The sequence below is a fragment of the Bos indicus x Bos taurus genome, chromosome 3 (assembly GCF_003369695.1).
Source record: "Bos indicus x Bos taurus breed Angus x Brahman F1 hybrid chromosome 3, Bos_hybrid_MaternalHap_v2.0, whole genome shotgun sequence".
Classification (NCBI taxonomy): domain Eukaryota; kingdom Metazoa; phylum Chordata; class Mammalia; order Artiodactyla; family Bovidae; genus Bos; species Bos indicus x Bos taurus.
Genome location: NC_040078.1, coordinates 3,165,876 through 3,184,911, shown reverse-complemented (window position 1 = coordinate 3,184,911; position 19,036 = coordinate 3,165,876). Strand labels below are relative to the sequence as shown.

The 19,036-nt window shown below is 39.9% G+C and overlaps 1 protein-coding gene across 1 annotated transcript in view; it reads right to left on the bottom strand.

Annotated features, from left to right (window-relative positions):
* Positions 1-10,752: 10,752 nt before the first annotated feature.
* Positions 10,753-19,036, bottom strand: part of TMCO1 (transmembrane and coiled-coil domains 1) — a 64,125-nt gene continuing 55,841 nt past the window's right edge. The window contains exon 7 of the mRNA XM_027526957.1: positions 10,753-18,241. Within this exon, the coding sequence (XP_027382758.1) occupies positions 18,143-18,241 (99 nt within the window). The 3' untranslated portion in view covers positions 10,753-18,142. The remainder of the gene's footprint in view (positions 18,242-19,036) is intronic.

Sequence of the window (19,036 nt, the reverse complement as noted above, 5' to 3'; positions counted from 1 at the left end):
ACTCAAAGTCTACTAACTGTAAATGTTTATCACATCTAAAAAGTATCTGCACAGCAACATCTAGGTGTGCCTTATCCAAACAAGTGGGCGCCATAGCCTAACCAAGCTGACACATAAAACAAACCATCACAGATATCCAAGTGTCAACAGTGGTTATTTTGGAATAGGCAGCGAAGGTGAAGGAAGACATAGGGAAGGGAGGCATAGACTTTTGCTATTTTTATATCTTTATAAATATTAGATGTTTTACTATGTGAATATATTAGTTTCTTTTTTGAAAAATTATTTTTTAAGAAGTGACATAAGACATTAGACTAATAAGTCTGAAAAGAAGACAGGCTTCTTGAAAAATAGAGGGCATGGCAACGGGAAGCTAAGAGCATATCATCCCATCCCTTGGTTCTCAGATAGGAGTGTCAGGGAAACCGTAGCCTCTGTTCAAGAGAGTTGTGAATGACCATGTATTACCAAATGCATGTATGTAATCATATTTATATTTCCCTCATGAGAAAGTCTTCCCTGGTGGCTCAGACAGTAAAGCGTCTGCCTACAATGCGGGAGACCTGGGTTCGATCCCCGGGTCGGGAAGATCCCCTGGAGAAGGAAATGGCAAACCATTCCAGTTTTATTGCCTGGAAAATCCCATGGACAGAGGAGCCTGGTAGGCTACAGTCCATGGGGCTGCAAAGAGTCGGACACGACTGAGCGACTTCACTTTGACTTTCATGAGAAAGTTAGGTTTCTAGTTACCGTGGCTGGGGTATTCTGTGATAAAATTGAGGCTGCAGCGAAGTCTAAGCAAAGAGCAAGGCGTCAGAGGATTCGATGAACAGGAAAGGGGAAGCAGAAGGAAGAAGGGCTTGGCTGGAAAGAGATGGGCACTAAGAGAAGAAACAACGGTCGGGCCGCCAGTAGGTAAGGGGAAACTTTATGGGTCCACTTGCTCTCGTTCTCTCCTATTTTACCAAGCCAAGTCAAGTGACCAAGTCAAGGAAGGAACAAGTCTTTTGGGGGTATTGTTGTTATTCTTTTTTCTTGGAAACACATTGAGAGGCTTGAGGAGTGGTGGAGAGTCTAGGAGGGGGAAATAGGTCATACTTGCCATGCATTTATGAGATCTATGCCTTCATGCTCAACTACAGGGAGCCTCCCACTGGCCCTATTTGAGCACCCATTCTTGAATCTTCTCAGTGTGTGGTCCCTTCTGCTGTAGAGGGGCCAGGAGGCTCCAAGGACACAGCAACTCATTCTTCTGCAGAGCCTGCAGAACCCATTCTTACCACCAGGTGGCACACACACATAAGCCTGTGGAAAGAATAAAGTTAGACAAGTAGAAAAAGCAAACGCACACAGCAAAGAAGGAATCCAGGAATGAAGTCCACAGATTCAAATATCTATTGCATTTTCCAAATCTTGACCACCAAGTGGCATCTTCCGGAGTCCCCAGAATTGAGGCTGGATTCTGGGTCAAGATGGAAAGAAATATCTTTGTATCTGTGTTTATGCTCAGTCGCTCAGTCATGTCTGACTCTGTGACCCTATGGACTATAGTACGCCAGGCTCCTCTGTCCATGGGATTTATTAGGTAAGAATACTGGTGTGGGTTTCCATTTCCTTCTCCAGAGGGTCTTCCCAACCCAGGCATCAAACCCACGTCTCCCGCATTGCAGACAGATTCTTTACCCTTGAGCCACCTGGGAAGCCGTCCTTGCACCAGGTGGCAGCAAATAGCAAGATAGAGAATAAGAGAAGTTGATGACCCATTTAGGGCCACATTGCCCCCTCAGGCAGCCCAATTCTACCTTGAATGGCCTCCCTGAATCATTACCCACATTCTTAACTATTTGTGTCCCACACAAAGCCATTTCTCCCTTTTTCCAGGCTTAAAGATCCTGGATTTTGTTCCAGCGTCTAACTCCTTTGCCACATAACTAGGGCAAATCATGAGTAGACTAAGCCAACAAGGATTGTCTTATTCCCTTTGGCACTGATGGGCTTGGGGGTGAGAATGTGACCCAGATCCAGCCAATGAGCACTACAGAAGCCAGGAATCTAATGAGAAAAGATTTCCCAGCTCTTAAAAAAATCCCCAATATGTAAGTTGGACAGCTTAATGTAAATCAATAAAGTTAGAACACACCCTCACACCATGCACAAAAATAAACTCAAAATAGGTTAAAGACAAGCATAAGACATAACACTGTAAAACTCCTAGAAGAGAGCATACACAAAACATTCTCTGACATAAACTATACCAGTATTTTCTTAAGTCAGTCTCCCAAGGCAATAGAAATAAAAGCAATAAAATAAAATAAACAAATGGAACCTAATCAAACTTACAAGCTTTTTCAAAGCAAAAGAAACTATAAAAAAAAAAAACAGAAAGACAACCCACAGAGTGGGAGAAACTATTTGTAATGATGCAACTGACAAGGGCTTAATCTCCAAAATATACAAACAGCTCATACAATTCAACAACAAAAAAACAACTCAATCAAAAGATGAGCAGAAGACCTTAATAGACATTTCTCAAAAGAAGACATACAGATGGCCAAACAGGCACATGGGATGAGTTCAATGTTGCTAATTATTAAAGAAATGCAAATCAAAACTACAAAGAGGTATCACCTCCAGTCCGAACGGCCATCATGAAAAGTCTGCCAATAACAAATGCAGGAGAGGGTATGGAGAAAAAAGGAACCCTCCTACACTGTTCGTAGGAATATAAGTTGGTGCAGCCACTACGAAAAACAGTGTGGAAGTTCCTCAGAGAACTCAAAATAGAACTACTGTAGGAACCAGCAATCCCACTCCTGGGCATATACCTGGACAAAACTATAATTCAAAAAGATACACGCACCCTTGTGTTCATAGAAGTGCTATTCACAATATCCAAGACATGAGAACAATGTAAATATCCATGGACAGATAAATAGATAAACAAGATGTGGTACATATATGCAATGGAACATTACTAAGCCATAAAAAGAATGAAATAACGCCATTTGTGGCAACATGAGTGCAACTCGAGATGCTCATACTAAATCAAACAAGTCAGAGAGAGAGAGAGACAAACACCATATGATGAGACTGTTAGTAGCTCAGTCATGTCTGACTCTTTGCAACCCCATGGACTATAGCCTGCCAGGCTTCTCTGCCTATGGAATATTCCAGGCAACGATGTGGAGTGAGTAGCCAATCCCTTCTCCAGGGGATCTTTCAGGCTCCCAGGAATTTCTTGCATTGCAGGTGGATTCTTTACCGTTGCCCGAGCCACCAAGGAAGCCCAATCTAAAACATGACACATGTGAACCTGTCTCTAAAACAGAAAGAGACTGGCAGACATAGAGAGCAGATCTGTGGTTGCCAAGGAGACCAGGGGGATGAGGAGGGACGGACCTCGAATCCGGGGTTGGTAGATGCAGACTATTACATTTAGAATGGATAAATAACAAAGTCCTACTGTATAGCATAGGACACTATACCCAACTACTGGGATAAACCAAAATGGAAAAGAATATAAAGAATGCATATGTGTGTATAACTGAGTCACTTTTCTGTACAGCAGAAACTAGCACAACATTGTAAATCAGCTACACGTCAATTAAGAAAAAAAGGAGAGAGAGAGAAAAGGCCTGATGCAATAAGGACCTTTATTCTTTTTCCCAACAGCATGGAAAATAAGTTTGTCTAAGCAAGGAAGAGGTTTATCAGAAAGTCAAAGAAAGGGGCGAAGGGGAAGAAAGGGAAAGAGGAGAAAGAGTATCCTTTTGTTCTTAGGGGGTGGGACCCAGGGAGCAGTGAAAACAGGGATGCTCCTGGACATGGATAAGCGGCTGTGAAGCTCCCGTGCCGCTTCAGAGCTGAACCCGAGCCAGGGCTGTGCCCTCTTCCCGTCCCCTCCGCTTCTCTTTCCCATCTCTCCGCATGTGGGTAGATGGGAGCCTCAGCACTGATGTAGAAGCCGAGCAGGGCTGGCCCCACAGAGCCCCTCTTGCCTCTCCCCTATTCTGGTTGCTTCTGAGGAGCGCGGTGCGGAGCATCCCAGACGTGTGGCTCCAGGCAATCCACGGACCCACGTGCCACACTGAGCTCAGCCAGTACTTGAGTTACTTCTTCAGCCTTTAAACAAATTCATGTTCCTCTCATCTAAAAATAACAGTCCCCTTCCATCCTAGCCGTGTGTCTGTCTAGCTGCAGATCTGTATGTCTCCTTCCTTCAGAACCAGGCTGATGGGAAAACAGTACACCTGCTGTCTCTACTCCTTCATCTCACATTCACTCCCTAATCCACGGTCCTCTTCTGCCACTCTGTTGAAGCCTCTTTGAATAATGCTGTCATTTTTAATTGGAGGATAGTTGCTTATCAATGTTGTATTTGGTTTCTGGACAAGGTGTTAATAATCTCCATCCTGCAAAATTCAATGGATGTTCTTCTGAAGTTTTCATATTGACAACTGTTGTGTGTGGCATTTGACTCTATTAACCACTTACTCATTTGTTCAGTAAGTGTTCATTAAGCCTCAACCATGCAGCAGTCATTGTTCTAGGTTCTGAAGATACATTAGTGATAAAATAGTCCCAAATGCCTGTGTTCATGAAGCATATAGTCTAGTGGGAAGAGATGGGCAATAAAATAAATCAATAAGAAACTTATATGGTACATCAGAATGTGCTAAGAGAAAGTGCTATGGTGCATCAGAAGGTGTATGGAGAAATATGAAGCACAAAATACGATAGAGTGTGAAAATGATTTGAATGTAGAGTGTTTTAAGTAATGGGGCCAGAGAAGGGCTTACCGAGATGATCTGTGAGCCATGAAATAAAAGAAAGAAAGAAAGTGATAAAGAAATGCATGCAGAAAACTAGGGGGAAGACTTTTTCAGACAGAGGGGAAAGTAAGTGCAAAGGGGCTGAGGTAGAGTGTGCTCTGTGTACAGAGAACAGTCTGGAAGGCCCTCTGTTAGGATAGGAATGAATAACAGAGAGAGAATAGTAAGGGAAGCTGTCAGAGAGTAAGGAGAGGTGGTGGGGCTGGGGAGAGGGAAGAGGAGGGGAGGACACGTTTGTAGAGTCCAGTAGGATCTTTGCAAAGACTTCGGACTTAACCCTGAGTTGGGAAGTGTTATGGGTTGAATTGTGTCCCCTGGAAAAGAGAATATGACCTTATTTAAAGATAGGGTCTCTACAGAGATACCCAGTTATTAATAAAATGACGTCATTAGGGTGGGCCCTGGTCAGGAAGATCCCCTGGAGAAGGGAATGGCAACCCACTCCAGTATTCTTGCCAGGAGAATTCCATGGACAGAGGAGCCTGGTCCATGGAGTCAAAGAGTCGGACATGACTGAGTGACTAACACTTTCACTTTAATCCTATATGACTGTATCCTTTAAAAAAAAAAAAGGAGAAATTTGGACACAAAGACAAGCTAGGCACATAGAGAGGAGGCCTTGTGAAACAGGAGCTACGTTGCCACAAGCCAAGGAACTACCAGGAGTCGGGAGAAAGTCTTAGAACATGTGCTTCCCTCGTGTCTTCAGGGGAACATGGCCCTGCCGACCCTTTGATCCTGGACTTCTTGGCTCCAGAACTGGGACACAACACATTTCTGTTGTTAAGCCACTAAGTTTGTGGTACTTCATTATGGCAGCCCTAGACATCGAATACAGGGAGACAGTGGAGGGCTTTAAACAGAGGATCTGCTGACTTTGTAAAGGAAACACACATTGTTGCTGTATTAAGACCAGAAGAGTGGAATCAAACGGACCCACTGCGATGCTAATGAAACAGCCTGGGAGAGGCAATGGTAGACCATTGTTACAATCGAGGTAGAAGTGATGAGAAAAGCACGGCCAACAGAATATGCTGGTTGATTGGGTGTGAGGAGAGAGAGAACCCAGAGTGTCTTCTTGTTAAAAACTTACTAATCTTCGGATGAATCATCTTCAGATGGCCTCCTGGGTTTCCTCCTTATTATTCTGTATAGGGCATCTTTGCCTCTGTCTCTTCTGTAAATGACAATGTTCCCCTGTATTTGTTCTTCTTTCTCAATCAGTAGATTCTCCTTGTAGTTCACAGCCAAACTTGAGTTCACCTTTCACTTGTATTTCAGTAACCCGAATGCACAGCTCCATCTTTGATTTCCCTTCTATGCACCAGAGACACACATTGAGACCCTATTAGGCATTCCCAGCTAGCCTAGCTGCCCAAACTTCTTCTATCCTTTTCGTCTAAAGTTGGACTCACTTTCTCTCCAAAGCATGAGCCTCTTCCTCCTGTATTCCCTTCAGTGTAGCTGGAAAGTTCAAAGCTTTAGGCATAGTTAGATACAGAGGCCCAAATAACATTGCCAAAGCCGTTGTTTGTTTTTTTCTTTCTCTCTCTCTCTGCTCTATTTCCATAAGTTTATTGGATCCAGTCTCTGGTTCTCTACATTTATGAGGAAAGATGGTTCAAGCCATCGATCCTAAATAATAAGAGGCTGTCTCCTTTCTAGCACCACATATTCAATACCAGAGTAGTTACTGCTTGGTTTTGTTTGTCCACATGCCCCGCCTGGAGCCTATGCTCTGGGCCAGGAGGACACAGCATTCTAATTGGCTAACCCTGGTTACGCACCCACCTTTTAGGAAGAAGGAACAATGTGACTGACATATCACAGGGAGTCGGGAAGGTATGGTTCCCCAAAGAAAATTGTGAGAAGGAAGAAGGAATGTTAGGCATGAGCAACAGCAGAGATGGACCACGGTCGCACTGTCCTACTTTATCACAGTGATTATTTAGAATACTTATATTTTGTAATGGAGAGGAAAATGGCAACCCGCTCCAGTATTCCTGCCTGGAGAATCTCATGGACAGAGGAGCCCGGTGGGCTACTGTCCAAAGGGTCGCAAGAGTCGGATATGACTGAAGCAACTGAGCATGCTTCAGTGCGTGCATATTTTGTAAATAGGTATTCTTTTGACACCTACTGACCCCATTAGGATAGAACTCCATGAAAGTATAACCATGTATGTTTTTGATAACCAGTGTCCTGGCCCACAATAGGTATTTAATACACATGAGAGGAGAAGGCGATGGCAACTCACTCCAGTGTTCTTGCCTGGAGAATCCCAGGAGCGGGGGAGCCTGGAGGGCTGCCGTCTATGGGGTCGCACAGAGTCGGACACGACTGAAGTGACTTAGCAGCAGCAGAGAGGAATGGATGTCTTCCTAACTTGTTCACAGGCTTTCTCTTCTTAATCTCTCTTCACCCTGTACCAGAGTGAGCTTAAAATGGAAATCTGATCATGAAAATTCTTCTTGTAATCGATGGCTTGTGTTCAGTTGTGCTTGTTGCTCAGTCATGCCTGACTCTTTGCAACCCCGTGGCCTGCAGGCTGCCAGGCTCCTCTGTCCATGGATTTCCCAGGCAAAAATACCAGAGTGGGTTGTCATTTCTTACTCCAGGCAATCTTCCCAACCCAGGGATTGAACCCACGTCTCCTGCATTGGCAGGCAGATTTTTTTTTTTCCACCACTCAGTGGCTTAGAGCTTCCAAACTAAACCCTTAACTGGTCAGGAATTCGCTTCATGGCTTGCCAGTTCCCTGGGCATCCCCAAGGCTTCAGTCACCCAACTGCCTACTCTTTCTTGCTTCCTTCCTTACTTGTACATTATTTTTTCAGTCTCCAGTGGTTTTCCTTCCAATTGTTTACCAGCCAACTCTACTAATGACTCCGGAATTTGGTTCTTATCGCCTCTTTCAGAACCCCGACTTTAGCTGTGTTAGGCGTCCTCTATGTCCTGTAGCACATTATGTTCGTCTCCGCTTGCCGTGCTTGGTTGAGTCAATCAAATGCTACCCCACCGGTACTGTAAGCTCTTTGAAGGCAGGGCTTTTGCTTTACTACTTTTTGCTAACCTGTTCCCTCAAGCAGAATCAATGGTCTCCTCTCCATGTAGCTACCTCTATTGCAATATACACCACAGTCATTAGTGTTATTCATCCTTGCTTCTAGAGGATACTATGTATTATTAATCCCTGAACCTCCCTGGTGCTGTTGAGTTGCTCTGATGTGACTGACAAAAATCACCTTTGGGAGGTGATATCCACATTGTTAGAACCTTTAAGGATTGAGTATTACCAGAGTTATACAGATTATGACCTATCTGTAGTCATGTACTTTTTTGACAGCAGATCTAATAGTACTTTATTTTGAAGACTGCTGGGTGTTTTATTGTGTATCAATAAATCCTATCTACTGAGATAAGCAAGAAATTGGTTTATTATCATTTTTTATTGGAAGATAAGATTTTTAATTATCCTACGGATATGGGGTACAACCAAGATTAGAAGGAAATGAAATTTGTTCATCCACAAGTCTAGTGCTATTTATCAGCAAGATTTCACTAAATACAGTTACAACTTTTAGGCAAATTAACTTCAGAAATCTAGAGTTATATTACAAGTTGATGATTACAGGGGAAGAAAAACAAATTGTCAAGTGATTGCTTAGTGTCTATAGAAATAAAACAAATGACCATTTTACTTAATGATTTTTTATTAATGTTCCCTTATCATTTACCAAGTATATATCTACTCCTCATTTCATCTCTGTAACAGTTTTGTGAGCAGCAGCCCACTGAAGGAATTATCATCCTCTTTTGTTAGATAAGGTAGCTGATATGGTAGTCACAAATTGTCAGTTGTTTGAACATAAAATCCTACTCACCTCACCTTTGTAGCCACTGTTCCCAGTCTTGCAAAAAGATGGTGCTGTTTGTGTGCTTGGTGGGTGGGTGAATGAATGTATATAATTATGTCTTGACATTAATTTCAGGTTCCTCTGTTTTCTCACCTTCCAGAAAGTGTCATTCCATCATCCCAGCATATCTGAGGAACGAACTCATACTTTGGCCATAGTCTTTCCAGGAACTTGATTGTTCTTCATTTTAGAGACCCAATTACTGATTAACATAATATAGTCAGAAAGTCTTAGATGAGTCCAACAATATCTAATTTGAGCAGTGTTCTTCTCTATTGCCCCAAATTTGGCTTCAGCCAAATTTCTTAATTCAACTTCTAAAAAGATCTTGCTTTCTCTGTGTCTTGTTTTTTTTTTGGTTTTCTTGTTTGTTTTTTGTTTCCTTCTTCAAACTTCCTGGTACCACCTACTAGTAGGTGGTAAAAATCAATAGATTGAGACCCAAATTTTTTGCACATACAGTATTTTTATAGATTAAATAGAAAAACTGATGTGGACATGGAGAACAAACAGAATTTTAAAGGGATCTCTTCAGCAAGCTTTTTAAATGGCATTTTTATATTTTAAATATCACCCCTGAGTCAAGGGATATAAATGGAAATAGGGAAGCCAGTGGAATTTCCATTTTCCTGCCCAAGCTAACTTTACTGTTTATATCTGAGTATTCTTGGAGCAGTGTTACCAAAAAAGAGCAGAATTGCATTTAAAGAATGTAACCAATGTTTTTGAAAAATGAAACAGTATGAAATCATCAAAGAGCATATAGGAGGTAAACACTGTTTCATGAAACCTCAGTGTATGGGTTGCATAATGGTATTCCTCACCATGGATTGTGGTCAAAAATTTTTTCAAAATCACTGCTCTAAAGTTATCATCTTATTTTGCTTAAAAATATGAAATTTCCTCTAGAATGGAATAGTCTGTCACCAGCTCAAGCAGGTTTCAGGCTTTTCAACCTTCTTGGTATGGTCTCTATTTATGATCAATGACTTTTTTCAGCAAATGGTTGCAGCATTAATTACAAACCTAAAAATCACGTGTATAAAACAGGCCCTTGATTATGTTCACAAGGCCATGGATCCAAATATAATTTTCTGAATTTAAATATGTGTTTAGCTTCCCATCTGCAGAAAGCAACCACTCAAAATATCATCTCTGTGATAAGCCACAATGGAAAAGAATATGAAAAAGAGTGTATATATTTGTATAACTGAATCACTTTGCTATGCATCAGATAATGACACCTTGTTCATCAACTACTTCAGTAAAATACATTTAAAAAATTAAAAAAATTTAAAAGCAATTTTGAAATTAAAAAACAAAACTAACTGTATCTTAGACTTACATTTATCCTCTTCCATATTCATCTGTGACAGCTGGGCAATTTCCTAATTGATTTAATAATTTAAAAATTTCTTCTAAGATTCACAAAGTCTTATCAATATGTACCATTCAGATGGTGAAATAGGAATATGGGAAAGGTTTTTAAAAATAGAGGGAAAAGAGATAGTAATAGTCACTTAAATAATACTCCCTGGAAAGCCCAGCTTGCTTTACATGAAGACATTTTGCATACAGGGTACAAGTCCAGCAGGATTCCAGCTCAGCAGTCTTATATTGTAGATCCAGTGGAGTCAGCCTACTGGGTGCTCTGTAGGCTGAGAGTATGAAAGAGTATCCATACTCTGAAAGAGTGTGGATCCTGAAGCCTAAGGTTCTTCCTGGTTCTGCCACTTATTGTGATCTTGGAAACACCATAACATCTCATAACCTGATTTGTCACATATAAAATCCAGATAATAAAAAGATATCCTGTCTACCTTATAGGATTGCTGTGTTTGAAGATCAAATGTTTTTAATATGCCAGGCATAAAGTCAGTTGCTTTATATAATCCATCAGAAACAGTGTGAGGGAAAAACCCACGTGGCTGATGTGACTAGAACCAGTAATCTGTAGGTTGATATAAAAAGTTAATTACAGAATCATGAAAAAAAAATTCTTATGTATTTCAGAAACTTTTATTTTAACTTATAACACATATATACCTCTTTACTTTTGATACAGAGCCAAGGCCTTTTCCCTGAATGCGAGTCTATTGCTTGGAGTCTCATTATTATTATTATTTTTTGTATATACCAAACCTATAATGTATCACCTCTTGTTTGATTCATCATGATTGGCTCATTTATTTCAAAGAAACCTCTTCTTTGTTTTTCATGAATATTTTATAGCAATAAAACAGTAAAATCAAACATCCGCAACTCAAAGCTTTCAAATATTGGAAGAACTGAAACAAAATCTGTCTTTTAAAATTAATTTATTTTTCTGTTTTGTTTTTTTGGCCATGCTATGTGGCAAGCAGGATCTCAGTTCCTCAACCAGGAATTGAACCCAAGCCCCATGAAGTCAAAGTGCAGAGTCTTACTGCTGGACTGCCAGGGAAGTCCCAAAGCAGAATTTGTGATAATGAAAACTCCATGTTTTATGGTTAGGCATTCTTAAAATGTTTATAAGACCAAAATGTATTGCCTCTGGGGACTTCCGTGGTGGCCCAGTGGCTAAGACTCCATGCTCCCAGTGCAGGGGGCCCAGGTTTCGTCTCTGGTCGGGGAACTAGACAGCATATGCCACAACTAAGACCCAGTGCAGCCAAATAGATAAAATAAATATTTTAAAAAATGCATCACCTCATTTCCAGTCTTGGTACGTTTAAAGTGAGGTATGGACTAAATAAAACACTAAGAATTAATGAGTCCTGAATCTTTCTAAACTTCTATTACTTCTTTTTTAGTTCCTGCAATTTTACCCATATGTTAAGTCAAAGCAATTATTTTTGGCAATTTGCTTTTACTGATTCATTTCAAACCATTCAAATTAGTTTTCATGGACACAATTCTCTTTTTTGCTTCATATTTCATTAATTTACATAATACTCAGTCAACATATATAAAGTTAACAAGTAAAACGAGTAATGTTTTACAATTCCCTGACAAGAGCTAAAGTGCATAAGCGCAGCTGACAGCATCCAGTGTGCTGTGGGCACCAGCCAGCAGGATTTTCAGAGGGAACGAAGAGAATCTAGCTGAAGATTCAGAGAAGCGATGGTGGACATGAGAGTTTTAGTTGGAGGACTCATCTCATTTTTTAGATGAGGCCATTGAAAGTAAGAGATTTGCCCCCCTTTTTTTTTCTTAAAAAAATTTTTTTTTAATTTATTATTTAACTGAAGGTTAATGGGTGTACCTACAACAGATTCTAGTTGATGTTTGACAGAAAACAACAAAATTCTGTAAAGTAATTAACCTTCATGAAATTTGCCCATTTTTTATCAGTGACTTGTATATGAAATGTTCAAAGAGATACAGGGAAAAGAAACCTAATATGGCCACATAGAGACCAGAGAAAACCTTTAGGAGGAAGAGATGCTTAAGCGGAGTTGAGAAGAAAACATGAGAAAATCAGGCCAATAAAAGGAAGAACATTCCAGGCAGAGAAAAGAAAGGTAGTAAAAAGTTTTAAAAGAATGTGAAAAATGCAGAATTTAAGAAATAAATCTGCTTGACCAGAGCCTAGGATATAGGCAAGAAAGGAATAGGAGAGGGGTTGATCCTCGGGGTGAGACAGCCTGGAGATCCAGGACAGGATGATTTCCTATGCTAAATAGCTTGAGTTTACTTACAGGCTACTGGGAGCAAGTGGACAATTCTCCTTGGAAAAGCAAAATAATTAGGTTTATATTTTAGAAAGGTTATTTGCCTTTACAGGGCGAATGATGGAACAGAACCAGGAGAGACCTGAATAATGGAGACTAGCTGGGAGGCTGTTTCAGAGAAATTGAGGGGACAGTGATGAGGACATGGAAAAGTGAAAGCATCAGTCACTCAGGCACATCCAGCTCTCTTCCACCCCATGGACTGTAGCCCACCAGGCTCGACCCATGCAATTCTCCAGGCAAGAATACTGGAGTTGGTAGCCATACCCTTCTCCAAGGGATCTTCCCGACCCAGGGACTGAACCAAGGTCTCCCACATTGCAGGCAGATTCTTTATCGTTTGAGCCACCAGGGAAGACATGAATGAGAAACTGAAAAAAGAAACTATTTCTATAACTTGAAACCTCAGTAACCTGCAACAGTGGGATGTATTTTAAAGAATCCCCTCACCACAAAAAAACTTCAATTATTTTTCAGTAATTGTATTGTTGATTGATAGTAACATTGGTATTGATACTCTGAGACTTTTGGGTGGATATTGTGGGTTATGCTAATGACTAATTATATGGTATTCCATCATTTTTAGCAATGAAAACTGGTATTCTTAGCATGAGAATTAAAAGACATAGGTCAAAGAAAATAAGGGAAAACTCTGTGGCCCTGAATTTAAGTGAGACATAGAATATTGGCATAAACTCATGATGTATTTTATCTTAAAATACAAAACATATTACCTATCTTAGTCCACAAAAAAGGCCTAGAAACCTAGTAACCCAGTCTCTAGGAGAATCTTTAACGCTTTGCATTCTCCAAATACCATTCCCCATTAAAAAGAAACAGGCCTCCCTGAAGAAAGCATTGTCTTCCAGTCAGGCAGGAAATGTGAGGTGATACTGAAACATCCTATCCCTTAGCGAGGATGCCACCAATGAAAACTAGGGTCGTCAAACGGCCCCAGAAGCCAATTTAAAAAGTCTCTCACTAGCCAAAAATAGGACAATTTGAGCATCCATAAGAAAAATAACTTCAGTGAAGTGAAGTGAAGCAAGTATGTCTAAACCTGTGAACTGCACACACACACACACACACACACACACACACACACACACATCTTGTTCACCCCTGGAAGATTATAGTAAACAGCTCTTTATTTTAAAAACTAGATAATCACGCACTTATTCTGCTTTTCCTAAAACATTTCAGTTCAGTTCAGGAAATAGCAAAGAATGAATGAGCAAGTGACTGAATCTGAAAACTATGGTATGTTCCACAGGTAACTAACTTAATTTCTAAGAGATACCACAGGTAACTCTTAGGAGAAGTATTCAAGGACATATAGGTGGGTTTCAATTTATTTTTATCATTTTAATTAAATGTAGTGAAAATATTGTGATCTACACAGTCACAGGCTTTGGCATAGTCAATAAAGCAGAAATAGAATGTATGGATCACAATAAACTGTGGAAAATTCTGAAGGAGATGGGAATACCAGACCACCTGACCTGCCTCTTGAGAAACCTGTATGCAGGTCAGGAAGCAACAGTTAGAACTGGACATGGAACAACAGACTGGTTCCAAATAGGAAAAGGAGTATGTCAAAGCTGTATATTGTACTCTGCTTATTTAATTTATATGCAGATTACATCATAAGAAATGCCAGGCTGGATGAAGTACAAGCTGGAATCAAGATTGCCAGGAGACATATCAATAGCCTCAGATATGCAGATGACACAACCCTTATGGCAGAAAGTGAAGAATTAAAGAGCCTCTTGATGAAAGTGAAAAAGGAGAGTGAAAAAGTTGGCTTAAAGCTCAACATTCAGAAAACTAAGATCACAGCATCCGGTCCTATCACTTCATGGCTAATAGATGGGGAAACAGTGGAAACAGTGGCTGATTTTATTTTTCTGGGCTCCAAAATCACTACAGATGGTGATTGCAGCCATGAAAATAAAAGACACTTACTCCTTGGAAGGAAAGATATGACCAACCTAAACACATTAAAAAGCAGAGATATTACTTTGTCAACAAAGGTCCATCTAGTCAAGGCTATGGTTTTTCCAGTGGTCATGTATGGATGTGAGAGTTAGACTATAAAGAAAGCTGAGTGCCGAAGAATTGATGCTTTTGAACTGTGGTGTTGGCGAAGACTCTTGGGAGTCCCTTGGACTGCAAGGAGATCCAACCAGTCCATCCTAAAGGAGATCAGTCCTGGGTGTTCACTGGAAGGACTGATGTTGAAGCTGAAACTCCAATACTTTGGCCACCTGATGCGAAGAGCTGACTCATTTGAAAAGACCCTGATGCTGGGAAAGATTGCGGGCAGGAGGAGAAGGGGACGACGGAGGATGAGATGGTTGGATGGCATCACCGACTCAATGGACATGGGTTTGGGGGGACTCTGGCAGTTGGTGATGGACAGGGAGGCCTGGTGTGCTGGGGTTCATGGGGTTGCAAAGAGTTGGACACGACTGAGCGACTCAACTGAACTGAACTGAAGATATATTTTATTATTTTAATGATTCTTTCCCATATATTATTGTATAAGTATTTCCCAACACTATTAAAATTCTCTAAGCATATTTATTTAAAAATTGCAAAGCAGGAAATGAAAGAGAGATGGTGGGGAAGTAAAATGTGAGTGGACTTTAAACCAGCCAATATCAATGTCACCTTGGAATTTTTTAGAAGTGCAAATTCTCAAGCTCTATTCAGAAACTCTGCAGTGGGGCTCAGGGGACTGTGGTTTAACAAGACTTCCAGGTGATTCTAATGTATTCTAGTTTGAGAATCACTACAATAGAAGAGATTTACAACACTTATCAACCAACTACAATATGGCAATCTAATATTTGCTCCAGATTAAAAAAAAAAAAACTGTAAAAAACTTTAACATTTATCCTATCAAGGAAGTGCTAAATTTTTAAAGTGTGAAAATGGTACTGAGATACAGAGATATAAATGTAGATAGATATTTTTTAAAGCCTTGAAATATCTGAGTAAAAAATACAATGCCTAGGATTTGTTTTAGAATAAGGTAAGAAAAACAGAAGCAAGCAAGGGCAGACCTAAGATTGGCCATGAATGTCATCTCCATTAACTTGGTGATGGTCTGGATTTAGAGTCATCCAAATGGCTAGTCTTAAAAATTTTTCGGGGCAAGTAATTAAGGAAAAAAAAAAAAAAAAAAACACCCACAACAGCAAGGCTCCAGTAGCCCTTAAAATCTCCTTGAATTTACATTCCTGTGATGTAACAGCTTTGTTTCCAGTGTATACATCGTTGTTACTGCTTCCTTTTAGGAATAGGGTGAGTAGATGTTATTTCTCTTCCTTCCTTCTCCCTTTTTACTTCTCCGTCTTATTTATCCTCTTCCACTGAAATTTATAAAAACCTCAACATCCATTAGAAATCTGCCTAGAAAGCATCAGCTTCAACACCTAAGAGGGTGAGTGGTAAGATGAACTATATATTTTCATTTTACCAGGTGATGGCAGAATTTTGAGGGTGGTTTCTTATCATTTTATGTTTTATTTTAGATATTCCATCATTTGTCATCATTGTTATTATGATCATCATTTCCTTCATTGTCACCTTTTTAATTTTTATTTTGCCTGGAACAGTTAGTGATATGGAGAAAAGACCATTAGAAGTCATCACCATCCATTATCAGGCAGCTTTTTTGACAGGTGTTAGTCGCTCCGTTGTGTCCAACTCCTTTGCAACCCCATGGACCATAACCCGCCAGGCTCCTCTGTCCATGGAATTCTCCAGGCAAGAATACTCGAGGGGGTTGCTCTCTCCTTCACCAGGGGATCTTCCAAACCCAGAGATCAAAGCTGCATCCCCTGTGTCTCCTGTATTGGTAGGTGGATTCTTTAACTGTCTGAGCCACCAGGGAAGCCCCCTTTTCTGAAACAGATTTCTGCTGCATTTCATCTGCATCTAATGAGTTCCTGCGGTGCTCTCTCCCACCATGGGATGTGATGGCTTCAAGGAAACAAGAACAAAAAAAGACAAAGCACCAACTTTGGAGCTCGTATCTTCTGAGGAGATAAGGTAACGTGATGGGAAGAGGCTCACCACATACTATATGGGGAAGTTATAATGCAACACAGCATTTGAGAGCTTGGGCTAGATGGCTTTTAACTGCTTGGGTTCAAACCCTAACTCTGCCACTCACTAGCTATGTGATGCTGATCAAGTTATTTAACCTCTCTTGCCTCAATTTCTTCATCTGTTAAATGAGTGTGAGAACAGTATAACCTTGTGGTGCTGTCTTGAGATAATCCCTAAACTAGATAATCCATGAAACATTTAACTTTATCCATAGATTTTATCAATTTCTGTGTTGACCACTGTGCTTATATCCCACACCTTTCTCCTGGTATTTTTTTTTGTGTCTGAAAATACATCCTTTAATAATTCAACTATCTTGGATACCGTAGCTGTCAAAATACTGTCCACAGTTTTGCTCCCAAACTTATGGTTTAGCTGTACATAAAATTCTAGGTTGATAATTATTTTGTCCAGCTTTGAAAATATTATCCCACGGTCTTCTGGACTTTATGCAATTGAAAAGTCCGATGTTGGTTTACCAGCTGTGACTTTCTTACTGGTAGAAAACGTGCATCTGAGGACGCTACTGATCAATGTAAATATTTTAGTAACTAGAGCTATCACTCCACACAGGATTTCCAATTCCACGGATCATGGAGGAAAATCATGGTATAAGCATTCTCTCATCCTTTATAAAGCAGCACAGAGGAACTGAAGGCCACTGTGACTACAAGGAAGCTCTGCAAATTAACCACATGCAACCATAAACTTGCCTCCAGGGGGAGAGCTAAGAGTGGGATCAACTTGAATCTTCTCAAGAACCCAACAGATTGTACTGGGGTATGAAGGAAACTGCTGAGGAGCTCTACTGTTATACTCCCGTGAGTTACTACTTTCCTTTCCTTTCCTGCTTTCCAATTCCTATAACAGGGCAACTTTATATTTGAGCATATGAAGCAAGAGTGATAAAATATTACTCTCAAACACTGCCCCATGGTGAAGGGAACGGGAGAAAAAGAATAAAAACAAAAACAGCATTGCCCCTTTCTGGCCAATGTTTACCCTTACGTTCAGATTACTAAAAATACGTATCTAGAAATATAGCAAATCAAAACAGATGTCTCCTTGTAGATGAAATAAGTAAAATTCTAGCCTCTTTTATTAGATCTCAGGTCATGTATTCTGCTTAAAAAAAAAACAACACACACAACATATAGTTTCAACTAAGAGTTACATAAACTAAATTTTTCTTCCAGATCTCAAAATGCTCATGGAGAGCCAACTTCCAAGATACATGGCACACAGCACATACTTGAAAGTTGACCCCACAGATATATTCATGTAAGCAAAATACAAATTTGTTTCTCATTACATAAACATCACCTGGGCTTAATTAATCAACACACTTGTTAAAAAAAAATTAATCTGTAACCAAAAGCACTATCCCGTTTGTTAGGTACCATTCTTATTCAAATTATACCCCCCAAAAAGCCTAAAAATAACTCAAATCTAGAAGTGAGCCCAAGTGCTAAGGCTGCCTATGGCTCTTGCTGTAAAATAGTTGCTGGGTCTGATTTGAATATCTGAAAAGAATGACAGAAATATAGGGTTCTTCTTGATTTCAAGAGAACTTCCCAGAAGGAGGTGGAGGGCCAAGAAATCCACCTGCCTGCTTTGTGGCAGCTCGCGAAGGGGCAAGGCCAAGAATCTTCTGGATGTTCTGTGAAGGAAACAGAATAAAAACTGGGTTTTAATATGAGATATAGAGAAAAGTATTTAAAATACATCTCATAAAGAGAAGCCTTACAAATAAAAAGTACTGATATCACCTAAAATAAAATGATTACTACTGTGTTATTTTTCTGCCTTTGCTGAGCCTTATAGCTGAATTCAGTCATTACTGCAACACCTGAAGCTAAAACTGAAATAGTCAGTATCAACTTCTTCAAATAAGTGAAAGAATTAAGAATCTTGCAAAGAGATCTAAGTCTAGAATCCACTTATATTTTTAGCACAGCCCCTCATCTTTTTCAGTTGTCCCACTTAAATCTAATTCAATAGTTTTTTGGGTTTTTTTTTTTTTTTTTTTTTTTTAGGAACTCAACTTTATGAAACTAGAACTCATAAAAAAATTATTTTTATATTCAGATTTCATCAGTTAATATAACATTAAATTAAATCACATAAATACAGCAATGAGTAAAACTAACACAAACAGTTTGGGAATAAACACATGTGGCTCTTGAAGGACAAGGACTCAACTAGCAGGAGCAGAGAGGTGCAGGAGCTCTAAAGAGCAATCAGGAGTGGATGGTGTGATGTGGGGAGGAATTGGTTTGCTTTAAAGGTACAGGAAAGAGGTAAATGGATTTGGAGGGGTAAGTAAAGGTCAGTTAAGATTTTGTACAGCATTTGTAAGAGGGAAAAACCTTAAAGATATCTAGTTATGCTTGCTAATTTCTTCATTTAATATTTTGAGAAATCAATTAAAACCTGGAAGAGTAGAAAGGCCTGT